At 54.8% G+C, this 24,830-nt stretch overlaps 1 protein-coding gene across 4 annotated transcripts in view; it reads left to right on the forward strand.

Moving 5' to 3' along the window:
- The window catches only part of CAMK2A (calcium/calmodulin dependent protein kinase II alpha), a 63,836-nt gene that overhangs the window by 30,078 nt on the left and 8,928 nt on the right, over positions 1–24,830 (forward strand). For 2 of the 4 annotated variants that reach the window (XR_004349239.1, XM_032627182.1), the window contains exons 4-14: positions 963–1,017; positions 1,882–1,947; positions 2,060–2,132; positions 5,129–5,231; positions 6,554–6,637; positions 6,782–6,876; positions 7,945–8,067; positions 8,655–8,738; positions 10,276–10,318; positions 12,915–12,955; positions 18,664–18,712. Coding sequence is in view for 3 of the 4 variants with exons in the window: in XM_032627182.1 (XP_032483073.1) it covers positions 963–1,017; positions 1,882–1,947; positions 2,060–2,132; positions 5,129–5,231; positions 6,554–6,637; positions 6,782–6,876; positions 7,945–8,067; positions 8,655–8,738; positions 10,276–10,318; positions 12,915–12,955; positions 18,664–18,712 (816 nt within the window). In the remaining variant the exon portion in view is untranslated. Of the gene's footprint in view, positions 1–962; positions 1,018–1,881; positions 1,948–2,059; positions 2,133–4,359; positions 4,443–5,128; positions 5,232–6,553; positions 6,638–6,781; positions 6,877–7,944; positions 8,068–8,654; positions 8,739–10,275; positions 10,319–12,914; positions 12,956–17,666; positions 17,700–18,663; positions 18,713–24,830 lie in introns of those variants that run through there. The other 2 variants (XM_032627184.1, XM_032627183.1) reach the window with 2 other exon arrangements.

A 24,830-nucleotide genomic window follows, 5' to 3' on the forward strand; every position in this document is an offset into this window, starting at 1 on the left:
ACAAGCTGAAATACATCCTTTCAGAAAAGGACTATGCATACTGCTTTGCTCTTTGCTTTTTCACCAAACAGCATAATTTAGAGACGATTCCAAACCAGTGGATACATGACTGCCACATTATTTTAACAGCTGTGTAATTTTCCATTGTGCAATGTACCATAATTCTTTGAGCCCACCCCCCCCCCCACGGCCACTTTTAAGTTGTGGTGCAGGGAAGGACATGAACTTGTCCTGGGAGAACTTGTCCTTGGCTGGCAGGGTGTGGGACCCCACCACAGAGTCAGCCCCAGGCCTTGGGCCCCCTTTTTTTTCCCAGAAGCTCAGGGGGTAATTTGGAAGCTCTGGGCTCCTGGGAGCTCTGCCTTTGTTCTTGGTAAATGAGGTATGAAGAGATGACAGTTTCTCAGCAGCCAGAACTGAGGGACCAATGTCATTCCCCCCTCCACCAGCTCTGCTGTCACCTCAGACCCGGAAGAGAGCAGGGCCATTAGCACAGGGCCAGCACTGAGTAAACATCGATTGTGTGCCTCATGGAATTCTCACAAGAAGGCTGCGAGTCCAGGAGTTTCATTCTCATTGTCCAGGCAAGGAAAGAGAGGCTCAGAAAGGGATAGCAATTTGGCCAAACTCACACAGCTAGCATAGTGACAGAGATTTGAGCTACAGGTCTTTCCATGACACTGGCCTTCCCAGCAGGGAAACTGAAGGTTGGAGTGGGAAGGGGACCAAACTTTGACCAAAGCATTGGTCTTTAGTCTTTAAGCCCAGGCATCTTTTGGGGATGCCTGATGTCAGCGATCCTGTGTATTTGTTCATGTGTATTTGTCAAGGCACCTGGCAACTGGTTTGTACTCAGTGACTTTCGGAGAAACTGGAATGTTGGTTATTTGAGGGGTGAGAGGGAGGCTGGGAGTGGGGAGCCCTGTGTCCTGCGTAACCAGCTGCCTTGGCCCCTCCTACAGTCCGGCTCCACGACAGCATCTCCGAGGAGGGACACCATTACCTGATCTTTGACCTGTGAGTCTGGCCCCATCCTGGGATGTAGAGTGGGAATGGGGACAGCCTTGGCAGGGATGACCTCACTGGGTCTCTTGGCCTGAAGAGTCCACATGCCTCCTAGGTTGGGCTGAATTACCTCTTCTGATACAGAGTTTCCCAAAACACGGTAGGCCTGGTTTTCCTGACACACCAACAAACACTTTTAACTTCCATCATCATATATTTAGTTTCATTTCTATTTGTGGCCAGTGATGCTGGTCTTCCAGTTTCTAGTGGTGATATAAAGTTTCCTTTTGGAATAAATTTAAAGTTTTTAAAGCCAGTCAATTGAATGAAAAGCAAACATGAGCTGAGAGGTCTCAGTGGCTCCTGGTCCCACGGGTAAAGGACAATACTTGAGACAATGGGGGAGTCTGTGCGTGTCAGGGTGGGGGGATGTGCAGCGGGGCTATAGGAAATCTCTGTACTGCTGCTCAAGTTTGATGTGAACCAAAAAATTTGTTCACAAAACATTTCACCACGTTCACCAAAAATTTAGCTACCCCCTCCCCCCAAAAGTAGTCTATTAAAAAACAAAAAAGCTCCAGTCGTTGGGTTTCCAGGAGCCTAATAAATCATAATGACGTGTTCTGAGTGTCCCACCCCCAGTTCTAACCTCAGCCTGGCTCTCCCCGAGGGTGGATGGGAGAGAGGTCAGTGGAAGGGTGGGCTGGAAGTCAGGAAGGGGGTTGTAGTGGGGAGCACCCCTGTGGCTTCTGGGACCCCTCCCTTTGGGCCTGAGGTTCTGAGGTCCCTGGGCCCCACTCTTGGCTTCCTGGAGACTTTTCCATGAGACGTGGCCCCTGGGGCCTCTGTGGGTGGTGACTCTGCCTGTCCCCGCAGCGTCACCGGCGGGGAGCTGTTTGAAGACATCGTGGCCCGGGAGTACTACAGTGAGGCCGATGCCAGGTGAGTGCCAGGTGCAGCCTGGCAATGGTGCCTGGGGGCAGGGCACTCCCTCCTGCTGGCTCCCCAGGGGAGGCCCGCCCTCACCCCCTGCCCCCTTCCTCTCTCTCTTCAGTCACTGTATCCAGCAGATCCTGGAGGCCGTGCTGCACTGCCACCAGATGGGGGTGGTACACCGGGACTTGAAGGTGAGTGACCCACCTGAGGGTGCGGCTCACCGGGAGCCTGCTCCTCCATCCCCTGCCCTTCCCTCCACCTGCAGAGCCAGGGGTGCTATCAGAACCCCGTTAGCTTCCCTGAATTGGGCTGGGTGGGGAATATCTCCCCCACTCTTCAGATGAGGAAACCGGGCTCAGGGAGGTGGAGCACCTGGGCTGGGGACCCAGGTTTCCCGATTCCCAGCCTCAGGTGCTTTGTGCCAGGCCAGGTGAGAGGCAGCTAGGCCACCAAGGCTGGCTCTGGTGGAGTCCAAATCCCAGGTGGGCCACTTTCTAGCTGCACTGCCTCACCTCCCTTATGGTGGGGGTTGCCATAGCAACCTCGTTACAGGGTTGCTGAGGATGTCAAAGGAGACAGCACAGTGCCCGGTACACAGACGCGTTATCAGTCTTGCTTCTGGGCCTCTGAGGGGAGTGGTGAGGTAGGAAAACAGGCTTTGGGGCCCTCCACGTCCTCCCTCTTCCCACTCGAAGGAGATGGACTGGACTAAGCAGATGTGGAGTCTAAGCTTGGCACCAGCTGCACGGCCTCGCCCGGTCAGCACATGCTTCACGGTGCTCCCCTGCTGGGCTTCAGGGCATCAGTGTGTGGTAGCTGCATAGCACCACCCCCATTTTGCAGAGCAGGAAACTAAGGCCTAAAGAATCCAGGGGATTTGCCCGAGAACAGGCAGTTCAGTTGTGCCTGAGCTAGGGCTGGAGCCCTGGGCTTCTGACCCCAGATCCCATGCTCCCGGTGGGCTGGGACCAAAACGCCACTCACTGCACCTCCTGCTTCTGCAGGTTGCCTAACCCTTCTAGGTGACTCTGCCAGGTGTCCATCAAACCTCTGCTTTTTGACTTTCAGTGACTATGAACTCACTTCTTATGGGGTAGCCCCTTGAACTACTAGGAAATGCTCCTTCAATCTTTCCCACTGTGGGGCTTCGCCTGTGAACCCCAGGTCTACCCTTTGGGGCCACACAGAGGTCAGGCCTCCAGCTCAGAGCACCCTGGAGGCACGTGAGTGGCTTTGTAGTAGCTCCTAAGGCTTCTGCGGGCTGTTCTCCTCCATTCCCCCCTAGGATGGGATTTCCAGGCCTTCCTCATCCCGGGTACCCTCTCTGGGCATCCTGCAGTCAGTCCAGGTCCCTCTTTGGGGTGCAGTGCTCTGACCAGAACCCCTGCTCACCTCTGACTGTCACGAGCCATCTGTGGCTCTGCACCTGAGCCCAGGTGAGCTCCCGGTGTCTCAGTCTAGACCCGCAGGCAAGTGTGCACGCAAAGAGAGTCTCTGGTCAGACTGCAGGGCAGCTTTCCCCTAGGGCCTGTTCCCATTAGAACCATAGCCCCTGCACGAGAGGAGGAACAGGGAGAGGCAGCACAGATTTAGGCCATTCCGGATAGATTAATTAGTGGCGCATTCATCAAATCAGGGCAGGACAGCTACTGAGACCCAGGACGTGTTGGGAACACTGTCCCCAGAGGACCAAAGAGGCCTCAACGAGGGGCAGAAGGAGCTATACTTGTTTGCATCCTGCCTAGTTTGGGGCAGTGAAAGGTCAGGTGTGGGACTCCTCGGAAGTCCCAGTAGGGAAGGGGGTCAGAAGAAACTAGCTGTCTCCAGGGACTCGGAGCCCCCGCTCTTCCTCCCCAAACAAAAAATATGAGTACTGATACTTATCAAGCATTTGTAGTCCACTGCGAAGTGCTTTACAGGGACTATCGTAGTTAATCCATGTGCCACCCCACGAGGTAAGCATCATCCCCACTTTTTGGAGAGGAGACTAAAGCTCAGAGACGTGAAAGAATTTGCCTAAGTTCCACAGCATAGAAGTGGCAGCACTGGGAACAGAAGCTAGGGCTTTCTAACCGAAAAGTTCCCACTTTTAATACCTCTCTGCCCTGAGGAGGGGGATTTCCTGTCTTCCAGACCCAGCAGAAGATGACAGCCTTCATGCCCCACAGGCCAGGTGGCACATAGGAGGCCCCACATCTCTCAGCCTAGAGTGGTTCAGAGCACGGCTCTGGAGCCAGACTATGCCTCGATCTGGTTCTATCGGTTACTAGCTGTGTGATCTCAGTCAAGTCACTTAACCTCTCTGAACCTCAGTTTCCTCATCTTTATACATGTGATAAATACTTAAGTGCCTGCTATGTGCCGCCCACTGTTTTAGGTGCTGGTGATACATTGGTGGACAGAACACATAAGAAACTCATATTGTACAGAGGTGACGGATAATGAACAAGCACATAGACAGATGGGAAAACACATTAGAAATTGTGATGAGATCTATGAAGGTAACAACAAGGAGCTAAGACAGAAGATACCTGGGGACTCCTCCTTTAGATAGAGTAGTCATGGAGGGCTTCTTGGAGGGGGTGACATGAAGGTGAGAGCTGGATGATGAGGAGTCAAACCTGTGACGCACGGAGGGAGAGCAAATCAGGCAGGGGGAGCAGGAAGTGCAAAGGCCCTGAGGTGGGAACAAGCGTGACTGTTTCAGGGGATGTAAGAAGGCCACTGTGGATAATGGAGATAATAATGCTTACCCCAAAGGGTTGGTGAGATAATAAATGGAATGATGTATGCAAAACCCTGAGCCCAGGGGCTGGCACATAGTGGAAGCACGATAAATGTTGCTTCTTTTTCCTTATTGTGGTGATGGCTGTTTCCCCGCTGCCCCACCCCCACCTCAGCCCCAGAACCAAACTCTGAGGGAAGGGGAAGGAGGGGTTGGCAGGTTGAAGAAGGGTCTTCCTATGGCAGAAGGTGGAGGGCTACAGTGGGGTAGTCCCCTCTCTGGGAAGCTCAGGGTTCTGTGTTTGGGGCTGGGGGTGGGAGGTGGGGGGTGGGCGGTGTGCCTCTGGGTCGCTCAGCTGCTCCTCCTGTAAGCCCAGGGCTCCAGAGGTGAGGTTCTGAATCTGTTCACTGTCCTCTGGCTTTTTCCTCTCCCCCTTTCCCTCTTTTCTCTGGTCCCGGGAAGCCGGAGAATCTGTTGCTCGCCTCCAAGCTCAAGGGCGCCGCAGTGAAGCTGGCGGACTTTGGCCTGGCCATAGAGGTGGAGGGGGAACAGCAGGCATGGTTTGGTGAGTAGGGGCAGGGGTTGTCAGGGGTATTGGGGGCCAGCCTTGAGTTGACACGTCAGCCGCTTAGGAAGCCTCTGCCCGAGCAGAGGAGGCGGCTATCGCCCCATCTGGGGCTCAGGGAGCAGAGCCCCCCTCCCTGCAGCTTCTGAGTGAGCGGGGGTCACCCACCCTAGCTCCCTGGGGGCCTGATGCAGGAACATGGCTGTCATTAAAACAGTATGTGACTTCTTCACACGCACATCCGGCGCTGTTGGCCAGGGGCTTCCATGAGTTCCCCTAACAGCCTGGGTGCTAGATTATTATCCTGATTTTACAGATGAGGAACAGAGGCTAAGAAACTAAGCAAAGTTGTCAAGGGAGATGAACAGGGGTAGAGCCAGGATTTAAGCTCAGATGATCCAGTGTGCTCTGAGATTTTGGCATAACTGAGTCCCTTCAGCTATCCGGGGGCACTTTTTAGTGGGCAATGTTATCAGTGGTTAAGAGCCAGCGCTCTGGGTTCAAATCCTGGCTCTGCTACTTACAAGGTATGTGATTTTGGGTGAGTCATTTCACCTCCCTGAGCCTTTGTTTCTTTATCTATAAAATGGGGCTAATAATAGTATGTTCCTTGGGGTGGTGTGAGGATTAAATGAGATCAGGCATAGAAAGTTCTCAGCCCTGCTTAGCACACACACTCATTACATAGGAACTATTCTTACAACTACTCGTTAAAACATTCTGGGTGTCCATTATTTCAACGCATCCTCCCAACAGTGCTGGGAGGTGTTTAGGATAGGAATCCCTAATCCGTTATTCATGGATGAGGAAACTGAGGCCTAGAAGGAAAAGAGACCTACCTAAGTGACTTAGGGCAAAGCCAGTGTTAGGGACAGACCTTCTGCCATCCCAGGACCAGCTCCTGGAAGGGGTGGGGAGTGCGTGAGGGTTCAGCTCAGCCTGGAACTGACAGGCAAGGACATTTCACCTCTAGAGCCACCAGCGATTGCTTGGTAGTGGTTGCCAGGAGCGTTGTGCTAGAAGTTTGTGACTCTGAGGCAGGACCCTGGGATGGATCAATGACTCTGCCATGAGGCTCTCGGTGCTGGGGGCGGGCGGGGGGGGGGGTGGTGACAGGTATACTCTGTCCTCGTCCACCTTGGTCTAGAGGCGTTGGTATCTTACCAGGCCAGGGCTTCCAGCCTTTGGCCGGCTCTGGGGGCAGGGGCCGTTTTCCCCATCTCCAGGGCAACCTCATCCCTCTTCCAGCAGGATCTTGTTCCGGGTTACTTACTTGCCAACCTCTCTGTGTATGTCTGCCTGTCTGTGTGTCTGGGGAGCAGGGTTCGCAGGAACACCCGGATACCTCTCCCCAGAAGTGCTGCGGAAGGACCCATACGGGAAGCCTGTGGATCTGTGGGCCTGTGGTGAGTCCATCCAAAGGCCCCTTAGTCCTCCTGGCTGCCTGACCCTCTGGTGCCCTGTCTGTCCTTTCCCATCGTTCTCCTCCCTCACCGCCCCCCACATCACTACTCCTCATGAGGCTGAAGGTCTACTGGTTCTCTCCTCAGGGGTCATCCTGTACATCCTGCTGGTTGGGTATCCCCCGTTCTGGGATGAGGACCAGCACCGCCTGTACCAGCAGATCAAAGCTGGCGCCTATGATGTGAGTGTTGCTCCTGTCTCCAGCCTCCCTGTCATCCCCTGTGCCCCATCCAGTGAGAGCCAAGGTCCAGTGAGGCCAGAGACCCGAGGATGACCCTGTCCCACCCTCCCAGCCCATTTAGGCCTCCTGCCACTCTCTAGCTATGGGGTGGGGATGGGGTGAACAGCAGGTGGAGCCTGAGGGCTGACTGGGGCCAGGCCATGAGCTGGCAGTGCCTAATGACTTGGGCATCTAAGGGATGGGATTTAGTCCATGGGGCCCCAGAGGGCAGAAGCAGCACCAACGTGGTGTGAGAGGTCAGGGGGCAGGCCCCAGGAGCCAGGTTCTCTCTCTATGTATAGAGAGATAGATAGATACATACATACGTATATAGATATATGTACACACACATACACACATATTATATATTATATATACAAATAGTAATAATAGCTAACACATATAGCAGTCTTCTAAATGCTTTCTATATATTACTACAGTCAATCCTCACACCAGTCATGACACAGGTACTATTGTTACCCCCATTTTACGGATAGGGAAACTGAGGCACAAAGAGGTTAAATAAATGCCCAGACCACTTAGCTAAGAAACGGTAGAGCTGGGATTTAAACCCGGGCAGTCTGGCTCTAGTGTCCATGCTTCTAACAACCAAGCTGTACTGCTTTTCTGCATGGCTGATGTCTATTGAGCTATATGCTACGTGTTCTATATCATATTTAATCCTCACAACATCTCTCAGGGTCACATGACTTGCCCAAGCTCACACAGCCCAGGAGGCAGAGCCAGGACTTGAAGCCAAACTTCTGATTTTGAAGTCTGGGCTCTAACCACTGTCTGGCTGCTTTGCACATAAGGCACAGCTTCAGAAGAGCAGAGGGAGGCCTCCTTTCCCCGGCCATTGTTCTGATTTGTCCTGGGTTCAGGGGACCCTGCGCCATTTCCTGGTTGTGGACGCCCGAGTAGAAGGACACTAGGACCCCTGCCTGCTCCCCTGCCAGTCAGGGGCTGGGGGATCGCAGGGGTGGCCTGGGGTAGGCTGGGCAAACCTGGCCCCTCTGCCCCTTCCAGTTCCCGTCACCAGAATGGGACACCGTCACCCCGGAAGCCAAGGATCTGATCAATAAGATGCTGACCATCAACCCATCCAAACGCATCACGGCCGCCGAGGCCCTCAAGCACCCCTGGATCTCGGTGAGCCTTCCTCAGCAAGGCCCCTCCTGGGAGCCCCTCCAGACCTCAGGAATAAGGCCCCTACAGAGGCCTGGCCCCTGCTTCTGGGCCTGAGGGCCCAGCATGGGGCCGACGGAGCTTAATCCAAGAGACACCGACCCCACTGTTGTTCTCAGGGGGAGAGTGGCAAGTGGGAGGTATTTTGGGTTGGCACAATGACTGGGGGTGTTACTGGCTTTGAATGTCCATTGCCAGGATTTTTTTTTTTTTTTTTTTTTTTTTTTGCGGTACACGGGCCTCTCACTGCTGTGGCCTTTCCCGTTGCGGAGCAAAGGCTCCGGACGCGCAGGCTCAGCGGCCATGGCTCACGGGTCCAGCCGCTCCGCGGCACGTGGGATCCTGCCTGACCGGGGCACAAACCCGCGTCCCCTGCATCGGCAGGCGGACTCTCAACCACCGCACCACCAGGGAAGCCCCGCCAGGATGTTTATACCATCCCCTAGAACAAAAAATCATTCCCCCAAGATGGCAGCCACATCCATAGGATACTCTGGATGGGGAGGGAGGGCTTGCCTTCCGCTCACAGACCTCTCCCCCACTCCCTTCAGCACCGGTCCACCGTGGCCTCCTGCATGCACAGACAGGAGACCGTGGACTGCCTGAAGAAGTTCAACGCCAGGAGAAAACTGAAGGTAACAGCAGGTCCTCACCCTCCACGCCCCCCGGCTGTGGGAGTAGCTTGGCCTGGGTCTCCGCAGTGGCCAAGAGACCCGCTCACTAGTTCTTTCCTTTGTTGAGTCAACAAGTGTTATTGAACGCCAGCTGCCTGGGCTGGGCAGTGAGCAGCGGTGAGGACAGACGAGTGATGGAGACGTTATGGGGCAGTGGTGAGTGCTGTGACCACATGCCCTGAGGCTGTGGGAGTGCATAGCAGGGCCATGGAGCAGGCCATGGGAAGGATCCCAGAAGCCTTCCTGGGCAAGTGTCATTTCAGCTGAGATCCCGAAGGATAAGCAGGTATTAACAGTATAGGGACAGATTGGGCAGATGTTCCAGACGCAGAGAAAAGCCTGTGCAGAAGTCTGGAGGCGTGAGCATGACCCCTTAGGGGGACTGCAAGTGCTTCGGCGTGGCTGGGAGAGGTTTCCGGGGGTGACATGTGACTGGGCAGGAGACCATGGTGGGGGTGAGAGACCCAGCTGCCAAGCACTGGAGAGGAATGGCTGAGGGACTAGACAGGGGTTGTGGCTCCAAGGAAGCCACAGTGTGACCCAGGTGGGCCCTAAGCTGCCAGCCTCTCAGCAGGTCTGTGTGTTCTCAGGGCCGTGACATCTCCTGGCCTAGACCTTGCCAGGGACCCCCTGAGCAGGTAGGAAGGGCAACCAAGGGGTCCCCAGCTGGTCGGAACAGAAAAGCCATCCACACGCGGAGTGACAGATGCTGAGGCCCTGGCTGCTTCGGAACCTCCTCACCAACTGGTCCCAGGCCTGGCATGGTGGCTCAGGACAGGGACATGGGCCAACGGGGTGCTGGCCAGCATGATGCCAGGAGAATTGCGTCTCACCCCCAACCCCGCAGTGGGAGCTGTCACAGAAGAAGTCTCAAAATGTCAGTCAGGGAGTTTTAAAATCATGGACTGTCAGACCCAGAGAGTGTTCAAATCAGACAGCAATTAGGACCAGGAGGGCCATTGGTCCCCAGCCCCTCCATTGACAGAGGAGGGTTTTTCCTCATTAACCCAGGGTTCTGAACCCAGGAGCCACAGAGGGGCGAGCTAGTACTGGAGTGAGGAGCTGAGTGCCCTAGGCAGAGGGTGGAGAGAGGGGGGGGGACCAAGGGGTGCAGAGTCTACTGTCCTTGCCCCGTCAGGAAACTTCCTTGGCCTTTAGGAGCCCCACCGACAGGTGTCCCGGAGCACAGCCACCAGCTCTGGCCAGGCCGGTGGAATCTATTAATATCTACTCCTAGGATGGCCGTGTACCCAGAGCGGTGCCAGCTAAGGCCTAGCTCATCCCTGCCTCACCCTTCTCCAGGGAGTTGGGGATGGTCTCTGGGCTGTGGGGTGAGAGAAATGGAGGAATGGACGGCAAGGGGCAGAAGGCTTTGGCTTTGTGTCTGAATGGAGCACCTGCCTCTCCTTCCCCACTCCCCTCCCATTTCTCTGTCTCTCCTCTCCCCCCTCACCTCTGGCCTCCTCTCCCCCAAACCCCCTCCTCTTATCTGTTGCAGGGAGCCATCCTCACCACTATGCTGGCCACCAGGAACTTCTCTGGTAGGTGGTAGGACCTCAGATTTCCAAATACATCCTGCAGGAGGTAGGGGCATTGCCATATGGGGTATCTGGTGCCCTCAGGCCAGAGGGCCTGAGGAGAGGGGGGCTGTAGGGGACCCCATGACTGGGGACTTAGCTCACCTGATGCAAACCTGCAGAAGTAGATAAAGGTCAAAGGTCATCAAGCCAAGGGCCCACCAGGAAGGGTTAGAGGTTAAGTCTGGCTCCCCCACCTCACAGCAGTGCTGGGGTTCTCAGGCTGGGCCAGCCAGAGGGAAGGGCCTCATAGATGTCAGGGTACAGGTCCAGGAGGGACTGACCGAGGCCCAGGGAGTAGCAGTATTCCTGTTCCCCACAGTTATGAAGCAGTGCCCGTGGTTTCACTCACGTGGTCTTTGTGACAAGGTGATTGCCATCCCTGTTTTCTGAGTGAGGAAACAGAGGATCAGGGAGGTAAACTCTGACCTGCCCCAGGTCACACTGTTAGAGGGAGGCTTTCAGTGCAGTGGTGACCAGACCCAGAGCAAGTGCCTTATCAGGCTGGGTCACCAAGGAGTCCAGGGTAGGAGGCTTTGGCCTTGGCCTGGGCTGGTTCAGGCAGGAAATGCCCAGTGACCTGTGGCATGTGGCCCCGAAGAGAGAAGGGGAGGGGATTAGCATCAGGACTTAGCAAGAAGCTCCCCTTGGCATGTTAGAGAGTGCCATGGCCAGCGTCCGCCAGAGGCTGCTCTCTGGGGAGCCCGGGGCGGCAGATGGGGCAGTTGAGCAGATAAAGCAAGGCTCACCCGAGGGACCCTCTGGTTGGGGCAGCTAGAGCTGCTGCGGCACGTGGCTGGCTCCACCGCAAGGGGTTGGCTCTGGGAAGCTACAGCCCTGGCATTGCTGAGAGGGTCCACCTGCACATTTAACCAGCTGGGAGAATGAGACCCAGGGCTGGGAAGACCCTGCAACTTCAGATTCGGGCTTTCCCTACCACACCGGACTGCCTTCCCACGCTCTCCCCAGGCAAGGATCCTGCAGTTCCTTAAACTGAAAGCTGAGCCACCCAGGCAGTCAGAGTCTTTTTTTAACAACTGAAGTGCCCCTAGGGCACTCTAGTCCAGAGCTCACAAAACAGAGCCCAGGGTTAGTCTCTCTCTCTCTCTCTCTCTCTCTCTCTCTCTCTCTCTCTCTCAATCTCTCTCTCTCTCTCTCTCTCTCTCTCTCTCTCTCTCTCTCTCTCTCTCTCTCTCTCTCTCTCTCTCGATGTGCTTGGGGGCACCAGTGGTGTTTAACAAATTTTTTCTGGCAAGAGTTTCCAGCACTTAAAAACCAGGAGATTTCATAGAAAATCCCAGATTACTGACTTCTCTTGAAAATCAGAATATGTGGCTTCACGGGGCCCACAGTCCTGTAATAGTGGGCTGGAGCTGAGAGGGGCCTCCTTGGAGGCTTGGGGGGCAAGTCCTCTCCCTGCTGCTGTGCATCCTGGTCTAGCTCACAAAGCCCATGATGATGGCTGGCCATTCGTCTCAGCTTCGGGATCCAGAGGTACTCCCCCAACCCCACCACTGCCTTGCTTCGCAAGAGGGAAAAGTTGCATGAGAGCCTGAGAGGGGTCATAGGTGGAAATGTGAGGATGACTGGGGAGCTGGAGAAGCCATGAGCCCCAGCCCTCCAAGCCTCTGGGGCATCAATGTCCAGTACCACCCCTCCTCCCCAGCTCACTCTCTCCAGGCCGCCAGGAAAAGGACTTACAGTGGCTACCATTTACTGAGCATCTACTACATACACGTCAAGTGCTGTGCTAAGCACTTTATAGATACTGTCTGCTTTAACTTAAGGCCATTTGCTTGAGGTTTGAAGCAGCCAGGTGTCAGGCTGCACAGGGCTGGTCATTGATCCCATTTCCTGACTGATGCCCTCTCCAAGGTCTCTGACCAAGAGGTGAGAAGGAAGGGAATGGGAAATGACAGGTGGGGCCTCCCTGAGAGCTGTTGCTCTGCTTTTCCCAGCCACCAGGGACACAGCCAGCCCCAGTGTGGGGCTCTGGTGTTTGAGGGTAGGGAGGCCTCTGCAGGGGATGGGTGCTCTGGCAGGGGTGGGCCCCAGAGCGGGGGCATCTGCTTCTTATCACCAGCAAAATGCAGCTTTGCAGCTGTCCAGAGTGAGTAGGCAGGGCTGGACACATGACTCCGCAGCAGCATGGGGCTAAAATTAGAGCCGGCCGGGGCGGGGAGGGAGCGTCCAGCCCCGGGCTGGGCAGCCGGGCCTCCGGGTTGGCCACCACTAGCACGGGTGGTGACCAGGATCTGGAGGGAATCCCCAGACTGAAACAGCAATCCCACGGTCCTGGGACACATCGGGCACCTCCCTCAACCCATGGAGCCAGAGGGTCACACTTGAGATTGCTGAGAACCCAGGCCCACTCCCACCCAACGGGCCACCGGCAGACCCAGGGCTGCCCAGGAAGGAAGAGGAGGGAGGGGAGGAGGTCTCCCCACGTCGCTGCTCCGGCTCTGTGCCCTCCGCTGCCCGTGGATGTTGCTCTTCCTCGCCCTGTGGGCCCTGGTGCCCTGCCTGGTGTTGGTAACCCTCTACTTTTTCTCCTCTGCAGGCGGGAAGAGTGGAGGAAACAAGAAGAACGATGGTGTGAAGGTAAGTCCCGGCCAGCACGGCAGGGTCTGCCTCTGACAGCGTTTCCGCCCACAGGTCCTGGCTTGCAGGGCTGGGACAAGAGCCAGGCCTTGCCGATGGTGTTCTGGGCAGATGTGCTCACCCGTGCAGCCTGGCATCCCCAGACCCGGACCTGGGCTACGGTGCCCACCCTCCCACCAGGATTGGCGGGGGGCAGGTGGGGGAGGGGAGGGTTGAAAGAGGGTGGGAGAGGCAGGTGGCCTGGGGTTGGGGTGGGCATGAGGGCCGGTCAAAGGAGATTTCTGAGGTTCTGGAGGACTGGTGAGTGAGTGGGTGCAAAGAAGGGACAGAGATGTCATGAGGGGTGACCTCCTCCTTCCCGAGTGTAGGCTGGCTGGAATGGGCCCCTGACCCAGTGCATGCCCCAGTCCAGCCTACAAAGCCTGCAGGGGATGGACAGCCAATCCTCTTGGCTTTGATACCCAGAGGTACCCAGCCCCATCAAGGCCTGCCGGTTCAGTGCTAAGAATCCCCTCCTCTGCCCGACCCAGGCCTGCCCCGTCCTCACCCCTGATGCCCGAGCTGCTTTCCTCCACACCCCACTGACCCCTCCCTCCCTCCTCTCTCTTCTCCCTCTGCTCTCTGGGGCCTTGTCCCCTACTTTCTGCCTGGTCCCCTACTCTCTGCAGCTCCCTCTTCCCCTGCCACTGGCTCGCCTTGTGGACTCTCCTCTCTCGAGACCCTGCCTTTTTCTGGGCTCAGAGCCCTGCCTGGCCAGGGCCCCAGGGCTGGGCTGTGCCCAGGACACTGGAATGTGTGGGATGCTTTCCAAACACAGCCACTCAGGTGGGCTGGTGGCTTCACGGCTTGGTTTGTAGTGGCATTTAGGGTCTCAGGCCCCTGGCTTTGGTCTGCCGGGGGTGGCATGGGAGGGGATCTGGGCTGTCTGCCTGAGGCCAGGATATGGCCCTCCTCTCTGCCCTTGGCCCTCTGGGGGCTTGAGTTTCCCCATAGGTACAGTGGGAGGGGGGAGGGCTGTGAACTCCATGATTTCCAAGATTTCAACTTTAAAAACAAACAAACAAGAAAAAATCATTTTCCCTTCTCATCTTGGGTGCTTGAGGAATATGTAATTATTTGGTTATCAGTCAAAGCCAGTGGTTTACAAATGGAACTCCTTGGAGCCCAAAGGTTCTGGGGAGGTACCTCTGGCAGCAGATGGGGAGAGATTGGAAGGGGGACGCCAAGCAGAGAGGATTGGGGGCTTCTCACACCCACTTCAGCCTGAACAGCTCCGTGGACCAGCCATCGCAGTGGCTGAGAGAGCCTGGGTGAGCTTACAGCCCATTATTTGAATCTCCTGAGCCTGTGTTTCCTCATTCAAGCAACGGGTGAGCAGGGTTTCCCACCTCCCAGGGCTGTCTGTGAGGATGAACTAAGATACTGTGCATTGAGGACTTAGCATGGTGCTGGCGTGCGATACATGCTCATGAGATGCTAGTCAGTAGTATTATCTTTTCTGCTTTACGTGTTGGACTTTCGGGTAAGATTTCTCTTGAAGTTTGCTCGAGAAAATACTTGGAAAACACAGATCTAAAGCCAGCCCAATTTATACAGTTGACACACAGCCATCCCCAATGCTGTAATGGAATCCAGAATTGAGTTTTGGCTTACCTGCTGTTTTGGGTTACCCATGAGTCACCCCCCTCCCCTCCCAATTTGAAAGGGTGATGGGGGGCTGTGCAACTTGCAGGGGAAGGGGGCAGGCTTGGAGCAGCTGGGGCTCAATCTGGCCCTAGTGTGTAGACACTGCGGGTACTGGGTCCCCTGGGGAAAATCATATTTGGGGGATATGGGGCAGAGGCCACAGGCGCTAGTGGCCTGGGGCCCAGGTAGGTGGAGGAGGAGGGGCTGCAGGAGAGCTGCCGCCGTTTGCTTGGCACTCGGGTGTAGCCCTGGCAAAGCCCTGGTCAGGGCCTCCCTCAGGCTGGGTCGTGGGACGAAGCTGTTGTCTGGCTCCTCTCTGGGCAAGGCCAGGAGGCGGAGGCTGTCTGAGGGCAAGGGCATCTCGTAGCGTGGCGGGGCTCTGGCTGGTCACTGCAGGGCCTTCCAGTGGGCACAGCTGAAGAAACCGCTGCTTCCTGTAGGACAGGACAGACCCTCAGTGACTTCTCAGGGTGGCCTGGGTGTGGAGGAAGAGACACTCAAAGGCTATTCCTGGCCCGACCCTTTCTCTGCAGCTCAACCTCCTCCCCTTCCTTGGGATGGAGGAGCAGGGACATCCAGCCGGAAGACGGGAGTAACCCAGGGGGATTTGCCCAGGATTTGGGGAGCCCGGCCTGCAAGAGGAGGGAGGTCCATTCATGTTTTTACTATGACTGAAAATGGACCTCAAGTCAAGAAGCCAGGGGTTTGAGCCTGGGCCCCACTGTTCCCTCCCTTGGGGACCTGGGCCATCAGTTCCGTCATCTGTGCAAGAGGAGAAGCGCTGTTTTCAGGGAGGCTGGTGAGAGGCTCCCACCGGGGTGGGCCTGGTGGAGTCGCATTGGGATGCTCCTGTAGCCAACATGTGCTCGGCCAAAGCAGGAACTACAACTCGGTCCCTAGAGACGGACCACTGATTCCACCTGGGGCTTCACTGAAGAAGCAGTGATCGGTTCCAACGCTGGAGGAAAAACTGGCGGGTTGGAGTTCAAGATATGACACAATACTGTACTTTATGGGCTTTTAAGGGCTTTTCAAGGCTAACTTTGACCATCCTCTGTTTCTACCATCCCTGCCAACCTTAGAACCATGTTCTTCACGTGGTTCTAAGAGATGTGACTCTACTTTTGGTGACAGTTCACTTTCTAAATGAAACTGACATGCTGGTCGGTGTAGGGTTATTATTAGTGTCATCATCATTTCGTGATTCAGGAAAATCGAGTCTTTCTATCACCAAGAAGCGATGCCCCCGGTCCCAGCCACTCCTAGGCCTCTACTTTCATGAAGAGGGGCTGACCGCTCCCACCCCTCAACCCCACTCACTGCCCCCTGTTGGTGTCCCATCCGTGCGTCATGACCCCTCTCCCCCATGTCCCATCCTGTCACTGTGCGTCCGAATTTGATGCAGTCTCTGCTCTGTGTTGCCTCCTCGTGTCCCGCCTGGAACCTCCTGGCCCTCATGCTGCTCCTCAGGTTTCCGCCGACAGCCGAGCTGTGTGGGCCTGTCCCCTCCAACACACGCTGTGCCTGGCCCGGCTCCAGCCAGGAGTGAGGCCAACGCTAGGCGGACAGGGCAGGGAAGGAGGGGCTGGCTGCAGGCTGCTGCCTTGCAGGAGTCACACTGCCCGGGGCCAGCTGGGGCAGAGGCAGGGGCTGTGAGCACTTACACTGGAAATGCCCAGTGAGCCACCTCCATGCAGAGGCCCTGGATGGAGAGGACAGGATAGGATCTAAGGCTCCTGGCGCTCAGAGGCTCCTGGATCTTGGAGTCAGAAAGCCCAGACTTAGACCTGAGGACACTTGGAGAATATCCAGTGCCTCCCACTGGCAAAGGCCTACCCGGAGGCATCTCAGGTCTCCCCTCTGCTCCCCACACAGAGCAGCAAGGGGAGAGCCTCCTGGCCTCTCAGATGTAAGTGCTTCCAGGATAAGCCTTTGAAGAGCCATCAGGCTGTGGGTACCTGGAGACCTGGACAGAGGAGAGGGCCTGCACTGGGGGTTCCAGCCTCTTCTTTGCTAGTAGCTAGCTGAGCGACCTTGGGTGGATCGCTGCCCGTCTCTGGACCCCAGGTTCTTGTCTGCTCAATGCAAGTGTCGGTCTTGGCCTGTAACCTTCTATGAGTGTGAGTCTTTAAGACTCCAGGCTTAGAGCTGAAAGAAGGAGAAGACAGTCTACATGTTCCTCTCTCCTTCCCTTGGTTCCACAGTCGATTATACAGGGGAAATGACAAATGCCCCCAAAGCTAGAATAGGCTGAATGGCAAGGCCCAAAGACTCGAATTCTGGGCTCAGCTGTGTGTCTGCCTTTGCCTCAGTTTCTCTATCAGCATGAAGGAGCCGAATAGGCCAGTCACTGGGAAGCTGTGGGCACAAGCAGGACTTCTGAGGCCACTTAGAGGAGTGGTTCCCACACCTGTCTCTGCTTTGGAATCACCTGGGGATAGTGTTTAAAATAAAGATGCCCAGGCCCCAGCCCAGACCTAGTTATCAGACTCCTTAGAGGGGGCCTGGTTATGTATATTTTGGACAAGTTTCCTGAGTGGCTATGACACTCAACCAAACTAGGAGTGGGGTCTCTTCAGCAGAGACACAGGAGGAGTCTAGGAGGAGACGTTGGGCCTCATCTCCAGACCCGAGCGCCTTTTCGTCCTTCAAGAGCTTAGGATTCTGGAGGCCTTAGGCACCTGGTATCTGAGACCCAGGATTTACCTCCTCCATCTGAACTTAGCATGGGGGGAGCCCCGGTCCAAGAGAGGCTTAGCCCGCAGCTTGATGGTTGGCTTGTCGAGACCCAGGCAGCTGTGCACGAGGCCCCAGAACTCTAGGCTGAGAGAGGCCTGGCCCTGCCAGGTCAGCTGCTGCTGGTGGCCCTGACTCCTTGTCCCAATGCCATTGCCGGCAAGGAACCACAGAGGATGACCCTGAGGCCCATCCTCCTTCCACCCCTCCCCTGTTGTTCGTTCCTCTGCTCCCTGCCGTTTTCACGCTGTGTCTTTTCCTGTCCCATCTCTTCTCCTTGTTTTTCCAGAAAAGAAAGTCCAGTTCCAGCGTTCAGTTAATGGTGAGTGTCTGCCGTCTCCCAAACGCCGGTAAATCCTGGGCCTCGAACCCTCGCTCCTGCCTCGCTCCTGCAGGCTACACTGGGAACCCGGGCGGGGAGAGGGTGCTCAGGGTGTGCTTGGTACGTGTGCCTTGTGTGACAATATGTGTGTTGTGTGTGCGTGTTGTTGGCGTGTTTCTGTTGACACCTCCAACTCCATGACCCAGGCCAGCAGCCTGATGGTAGACCTGAGAACTCCCTCAGCTGCGAAGGTTGATTTGAACCCCATCCCACATCCAGCCCGTGGCTTCTCGCTTCGCCTTGCCCTCTGCTCTGGAACTCAGCTCAGGACTTGGTTTGTGCCAGTTGTGGCCACTGGGGGGCTTGGTTTGGCCGAAGTGGCGGGCGCCGTAGAGGCCCTTCTTGAGCTTCTGTGAGCCTACCCAGGGCCTGCCGGTGGCAGAGGAGCCACCAGCCCCTGCCACCGTCTAGGGGTTCCTGCGGTGGCATGGTGGCCCACGTCCCTCTTCTTCTGATTCCATTGCTGTCTCCCTCAGTTGTGTGGTTTTTCTCCCCCTGGAAAGCCCAGCCTCTGTCACACTGGGCCTCCCCCCGTCTCTCTCTTCCTCTCCTGCCAGTGTGTGTACTCCTTCCCCATCCTGTGGCCACCATGTGCCTCTCTGCCCTCCACACCCCCTCTCTGCTCCCTCAAGCAGACAGGGCTCAGGACCCCCTTCCAGAAAGGCCAGGGCTCTCCACACATCCACCCCTTCATTTACACCCCCATCCCCGCCACCAGCCACCAGCCACCTGCTTAGTTGGGCCCGTCCCCTCCTTAGGCTTGGAAGTCTGACAGGGTTTTCAGTGCAGCATCTGGATGGCAGAGCCCACGAGGCTTACGGCAACGGGGCCGCAGCATCAGGCAGACCACACCTCTTCCCGCTTGGCAAGCGGGCCTCACCACCTCCCGTGTTCTCTTTGGCAGGAATCTTCAGAGAGCACCAACACCACCATTGAGGATGAAGACACCAAAGGTAGGAGGGGTCTTGCCTTCAGCATCTGGGCCCCTGGGCCTCCTGGCAGGCCCCCTTTGCCGACCGTCTCCGGCCTGAAGGGACCGCAAGGCCAGCTTTGTGTCCTGTTTCCCTACAAAGAGCCTCGCTTTGGCTCCTTATAGACTGGGTACACGGTGGGGTGCCATTTCCCTGTGTGAGGTGCCTGGATGGACTTTTCTCACGGTAGCAGTTATGTGTTGACTTTAACACGTATTAGAAAAAATTAACATAGTCAAGTCATAAATGTATCATAGTAGTATACATTTTCCTTTGGCAGTGTTTTTGGATTTAAAAAAAAAACACAAGTTGATTTTAAAAACTTGAAGTAATTATAGTAAGGGAAGGGAAAGCAAAAATGTATCAATAGGAAATTCAACAAACTGGAATATGGGAAACACTGCCTAAGGCCGACCCAAAATGCGGGGGTGACTATAGCCAGTGGCTAATAGTCTTCACAAGCCCTCGGATGAAAGGGGGAGCAAGACCCCAGATAACGGTGATCTGATAGTAAGAGAGGAAATAATAGGATGGTAATAGGAAAAATGGCTGCCTTTTATGGGGTACTTGCTGCGTGCTAGACCTGTGTCAAGTGCTGGATAGTCACCTGAGCTTCACAACAAGCTAAGAAGTAGGTACTGTGATGAACCCCATCCGACAGCCCAGAAACTCAGGGGTTGAGTAAATTGGCCCAAGGTCCCAGAGCTCGTAAAGGGGACAGTTAGGTTATGAATCCAGGCAGTGTGGCTCCAGGGCCTGGCTCAGCTGAGGAGGCCTTGGCATGTGGAAAGATGCTTGGAGCTTGGAGGAGGGAGGATGGAGCGCTGGCTTCCGCCCAGGGGACACCAGATCCTTGGACGAGTTAGTGACATCCTGCTGTTCTGCCTGTACCCAGCCCTCCTTCTTCCCCCAGGACAGGGAGACCGGCAAGGGAGGGGGTTCTCACACTCCGGTGTGTGTCAGAGATGCCTGGGGAGTCTCTGAGATCTAGAAAAACAGCATTGACCTGGAGAGATCACAGCTGTGCCGGTTGAGATATTTTCAGGAGTTTAGATGATTTGCTTCTAAAGGAATATACAATGATGGGGACAAGAGCATTTTGTTATGTAATAAATATTTTTGCACAGCTGCCATGCAGGCTTATTTAAGGCAGTTTTCACACACTAAACGCCGTTGACTGCCTCCCGACTCTGCCACGATGTTTGGAAGACCAGCCCCACCCTATGCGTGTCCCTCTCCGGTCATTCCCAGCTGGGGCAAAGCAGGGGCAGGAGATGGTCACTCCATCACCATAGCCTGGTGCCAGAGCAGATCAAGCGTCTATGAAAGCACCAGGGACAACCTTCAAAATGCATTATCTCGAAGAATTCCCTTGGGATCAGGTCAGCATTCTAAGTCCCTCAAGTATGATTTTTAACCATATTCCTGGCCCTGCTCCAGTGGAATCTGATTCCATAGGTTTGTGGTGGGCCGAGATAGGTTGTTTCTGAGACATTCACCATATTTGAGGCTCATTGTAAGGTGCTGGGATTTTTGAGGAGACTTGTGGCCTCATAATCCTGGTCTCAGAGCAGACACGGTCTGTGGAAGCAAACTGGCTCTGTGATTCTTCATTGGAGTCCATCTGCTGGGTGACCTTAGACAACTTACTGAACCTCTCTGAGCCTCAGTTTCCTTAACAGTAAAGAGATGATAATAGTATCAAGCTCAGAGGATTGCTGTGCAGATGAGATGAGAGGCTGTGTCTAAAGTGCCTACACAGTGTTTGGCATATGGCCACTGTTTAATAAATCTTAATTTCTCTTCTTTCAAACTGGAGCTTATGGTTGAATGACAGGAAGCCATATGACGTTTTCTTGGAGCGTCAGTTTTACTCAAAGATTATTTTAAGACAAATATTTATATGTTCAACAGACAGAGAAATGTTTGGAATAGAATGTAAAATTTGTGTGCGCTATTAATGTAAAATGTGACCCGTTAAAGACATTTTCCACCTGGGGTAACGGCTCTGGGTTACATCCTTGAGGCCTGACATTTACAATCATTATCCTCTGCTTTAGAGGTATCAGGATGGGAATGTTTGCGAAGTCTTGAATTTTAGTTCACTTATGCCCCTTTTAAAGAGGGGAGGATGGGACTTCCATGGCGGTCCAGTGGTTAAGACTGCGCTTCCACTGCAGGGGGCACGGGTTTGATCCCTGGTCGGGGAACTAAGATCCCACATGCTGTGCAGCATAGCCAAAAAAATTAAATTTAATTTAAAAATAAATAAAAAGGGGAGGCTGAGGCCTAGAGAAGAGAAAGGGCATGTCAATGTTATTAATGGTAAAACTGGGACCCTGTTCCCTGCCTCAGTTTCCACACGTGTAAAAGGCCATGTCTGATGGAAGAGTTGCTGGCTCAGCCAGGAGCTCCTCCCCCTGTTTGGCAGGAGAGAGGAACTCTGTGCCTCCCCCAGCTTCTCCAGGCCTCAGAGAAAGTTTCCAGAGAACCATTTTCTGGTGTTAATTTGTTAAGTCTTCTTACTAAGTGAGAATAGCAGCTGGTGGGGTGGATTCTGACCTAACATTAAAGTTAATTAGAAATGTCAACCTCCAGGGAACATTTTCCCCTCAGCAAAGAAAGGGACATTAATATTTCAGAGCCCCTCAGGCTTAATACACAGGCCTCTCACCCTCTGAGCTGCACGGGGTTCTGCCAGACATCCTCCCCACCGCCCTATCTCCTCCTGGTCAGCCCCTTGAAAATTCAATTTCCTCTCCAGCCCAAAGAGCTGCCTTAGAATCTGGGCAGAGACATTCTAGGAAATATCAGTCAGGAATGCTGATCCCATCTCAGCCTCTTCATACTGTGTGACCTTGAGAGAGTGCCTTAACCTCTCTGGAGCTTCAGCTTTCCCATCTATAGCGGAGCCCTCCTGGTTGTCTGGGTGAACACCTGGCAGATGAGAAATGCCAGAGGGTGCCACTGAGCAGCTGCTGGATGAATCTTTCGTAGAGCAATAGGTCTGCCAAGGGCATGGGAGGGGCTCAGAACCAGAGTGAATTTCTCCAGATTTAAGGAGCACCAGACCCCCAGATCTTTGGTCCCAGAGAATGAAGCTAGGGAGAGTCCTGCCTGCTAGGCTTCAATTGTTGGCAAACTTGGTGTCCTGAGTGGCTGGAGGCCAAGTTAGGCACTGTCTCAGGCTGCATTAATAGAGGTGTAGTGTCCAGAATTGGGGAGGGGATAGAGGGCGCTACCCTAGACCTGATATTCTGCAATATTCAAGCCACATCAGGGATAGTGTGCTCACGCTCAGAGAGGCAACTGCACAGCTTAAGTACCCTCGAAAATAGATGGCCAGCTGGAGCCAGATCCTGTGAACCACATGCGGGAGGCCTTCAGCCCTGAGAAGAAAAGACTGGTGGGGGAAGGCACCTGGAGAAGCAGGTACACACTGAAGGATCCCGGAAGGCAGACCAGAACTATGACTAGGGGCTTTTAGGGGGAGATTGCAACTTGAAAGAAGGAAGTGGATGCAAATGGCAAAAGCCGTTCAGCAGTGCGGTGGCCTACCCGGCAGGCTGCAAGCCCCAAAGTTCCAACCAAAACTGAGCCATCATATATCAGGCTGCTGGGAAGTGTCCCTGCCCGGGTTAGAGGCTAGAGACTGTCCTCAGGGAGAACTTCCAGTTCAGAGCTTTCCAGTGATGGTAATCACAGCGCTTGCTTATGGAGTGCCAGGCAGTGCTCTCAGTGCTTTACACAATGCATCATTATTTACATAAGTGAGTCGATATAAAGGGCTTGGAACAGTAGCTGGTTCTGAGTGAGGACCATATGTATGTTAGTTATTTTTATTGATATATTCTTAACTCAATCCTCAGAACCACCCTATGAGGTAAGTACTATTAGTAGCTCCATTATACATATGGGAAACTGAGGTAGGAGGAAGTATCTTGCCCAAGGGGACACAGTTACTAAGTAGCAGAGCCAGGATCCAAACTCAGGGGGTCTGGCTCCAGAATCCATGCCCTTGACCACTTGACTAGCCTCTCTGAGATGGTGGTGAGAAGCGGCCCACGGGAGACAGGGCATTAAGCACGGGCTCGTGGAATGTCAAGTGGGAAGGGTTCTTAAAGCCGTGGATGGTTCTTAAAGCATGTGGATTCGCTCTGGATCATCACCCTGATTTCATGTGGGAGCAGCTGGAACGAGGTGTCTCCTGGTGGAGGTGGGTTTCTCCCCATCCTCAATCCCCAGCTTCCACGAAGGAGGTCAGAGTTGACCAGGAGGCCGGGCTGTTGGGCTCCTAGGGACAGAGGCCACAAGGCAACTTGGGCAATTCCAGGGAACAGAGCAAGGCCAGCAGCCCCAGACCCTGATTTGGTCCATCTGCTCGTTCATTCATTCAAGCTTCCTCCGCCTCAGCCCCAGGCAAGACCCCAGAGTCACCCGGCTGACCTCATGGTCTAAGACAGACCCGTTGTTCCCAGCCCTGGTGATTCTTTGCAGAGCCAGGAGATAAAGAATTAGCAGCTCACTGTGGTGGCTGACACTGGAGATAGTAACTTCAGTGATGTTACATCTACTGAGCACCCACCACGTGCTAAGAGCTGCGCTGGGCACCGGGCCCTGCCCTGAGGGGGCAGGTGTGGGGGAGAGGGAGATGGGCTTTGGAGCTGCACAGTCTGCTCGGGGCGGCTGGTCCGCTGGAGCAGACTATTTCACCTTTTGCCTCCACGGTGACTGGAGCTTGTCTCTGACGGGGAGGAGAGAACCGCATGAAACTGTGCTGGGAGGCTTCAAAGATTCGCGGCTTAAGCACTGGCGCGGTCACTCACTCCATAATGAATGCCTGGCCAGGCCTGCTCCAGGCTCCAGGGATCAGCGAGCCTCCACGGAGCTCATATTTGAGCTGGGGAAGAGACAAGCATGTGAGCCCAACACATCACGGAACGCGTTAGAGCTCCTGGGTCCTGTGGAAAAGGCCCTGGGCTGGGAGCCAAACTCTGCACCCAAAATGTTCTGTGTCCTTGGGCAAGTCACACCCCTTACCAAGCTTCTGTTTTCCCAATGCTGGATAAGCAGGCTGAGTCCCTGGTCCCCAAGAGTTCTTGCGGCCTGGGTGTCCTGTGATTCTTTATCCTCTGGGCCTGAGGTGAGCTCCCCAGTGTGAGGGGGGATGGGATGGCACCTGCAACTGGTGAGGAAAGGGGCAGGGACAAGGCCTCCTCCAGGAGCCGTCTCCCTCCCCTGCTCCCAGCCTGAGAAATGGGCAACATGTCCACCCATCTCACCTGAGACTGCTCCAGCAGGCCAGCTCACTGACCGGCTTGGAGGTTAGGCTTGAGCCTGTGGGAGGAAGGGAAGCAGGCCTGGCCCTGGGAAACACGCCTGAGGCTTCTGGGAGGATAGCCCTGCTGGGAGCCAGAACATTTGGCTTCAAATTCCTTCATTGCTGAGGCTCGGTCTCCTCATGTGTCAGATGGGGGGAAACTGACCTCGCCTCCCCCTACCCCCCCCAGGCTGTGAGGAGCAGATGCAGTAATGAGTGTGGAAGTATACAGGAGGCAGCACTTACAGTGTATACCTACTGTGTGCCAGGCTCTGGTCCAAGTGCCTCCGGCACATCATCTCATCCCATGCTCATAACAGCTCTGGGACAAGGGCATTGTCATCTCCATACGATGGACCAGAAAACAACCTTGTGCCCCACGGTTGCACAGCTTGTAAAGACCTGGGCTGGGATTTAGAAGAAGCCTGTCTGGTACTGAAGCCTGGGTTCTTTATGCAACTTGTTCAGCACGGAACGTGTGAGAGGTGATGGTGTCCCCATTTTACAGATGGGAAAACTGGGGCTCAGAACATCACATACCTGATAAGAAAACTGATGTCTAATCCTCTACCAGGAAGACAGCAGCTGTTTGTGGTGTTTCAGTGGTGGACAGGGGAGGCCAGGTGTCAGCAACTGGGATTCATTCTGCCTAGAAAGTTCTGGAAGGCTCAGTGCCTGATTCCTATAGGCACCCAAATGGAACAAAAACGGACTCAGACCTAAGGGATTAGTAAGCCCTAAGCCCGCCCTTAGTGGCCCCAGTTTGGACCACGGGGGAGC

The sequence above is a fragment of the Phocoena sinus genome, chromosome 3, assembly GCF_008692025.1.
Source record: "Phocoena sinus isolate mPhoSin1 chromosome 3, mPhoSin1.pri, whole genome shotgun sequence".
NCBI classification, from domain to species: domain Eukaryota; kingdom Metazoa; phylum Chordata; class Mammalia; order Artiodactyla; family Phocoenidae; genus Phocoena; species Phocoena sinus.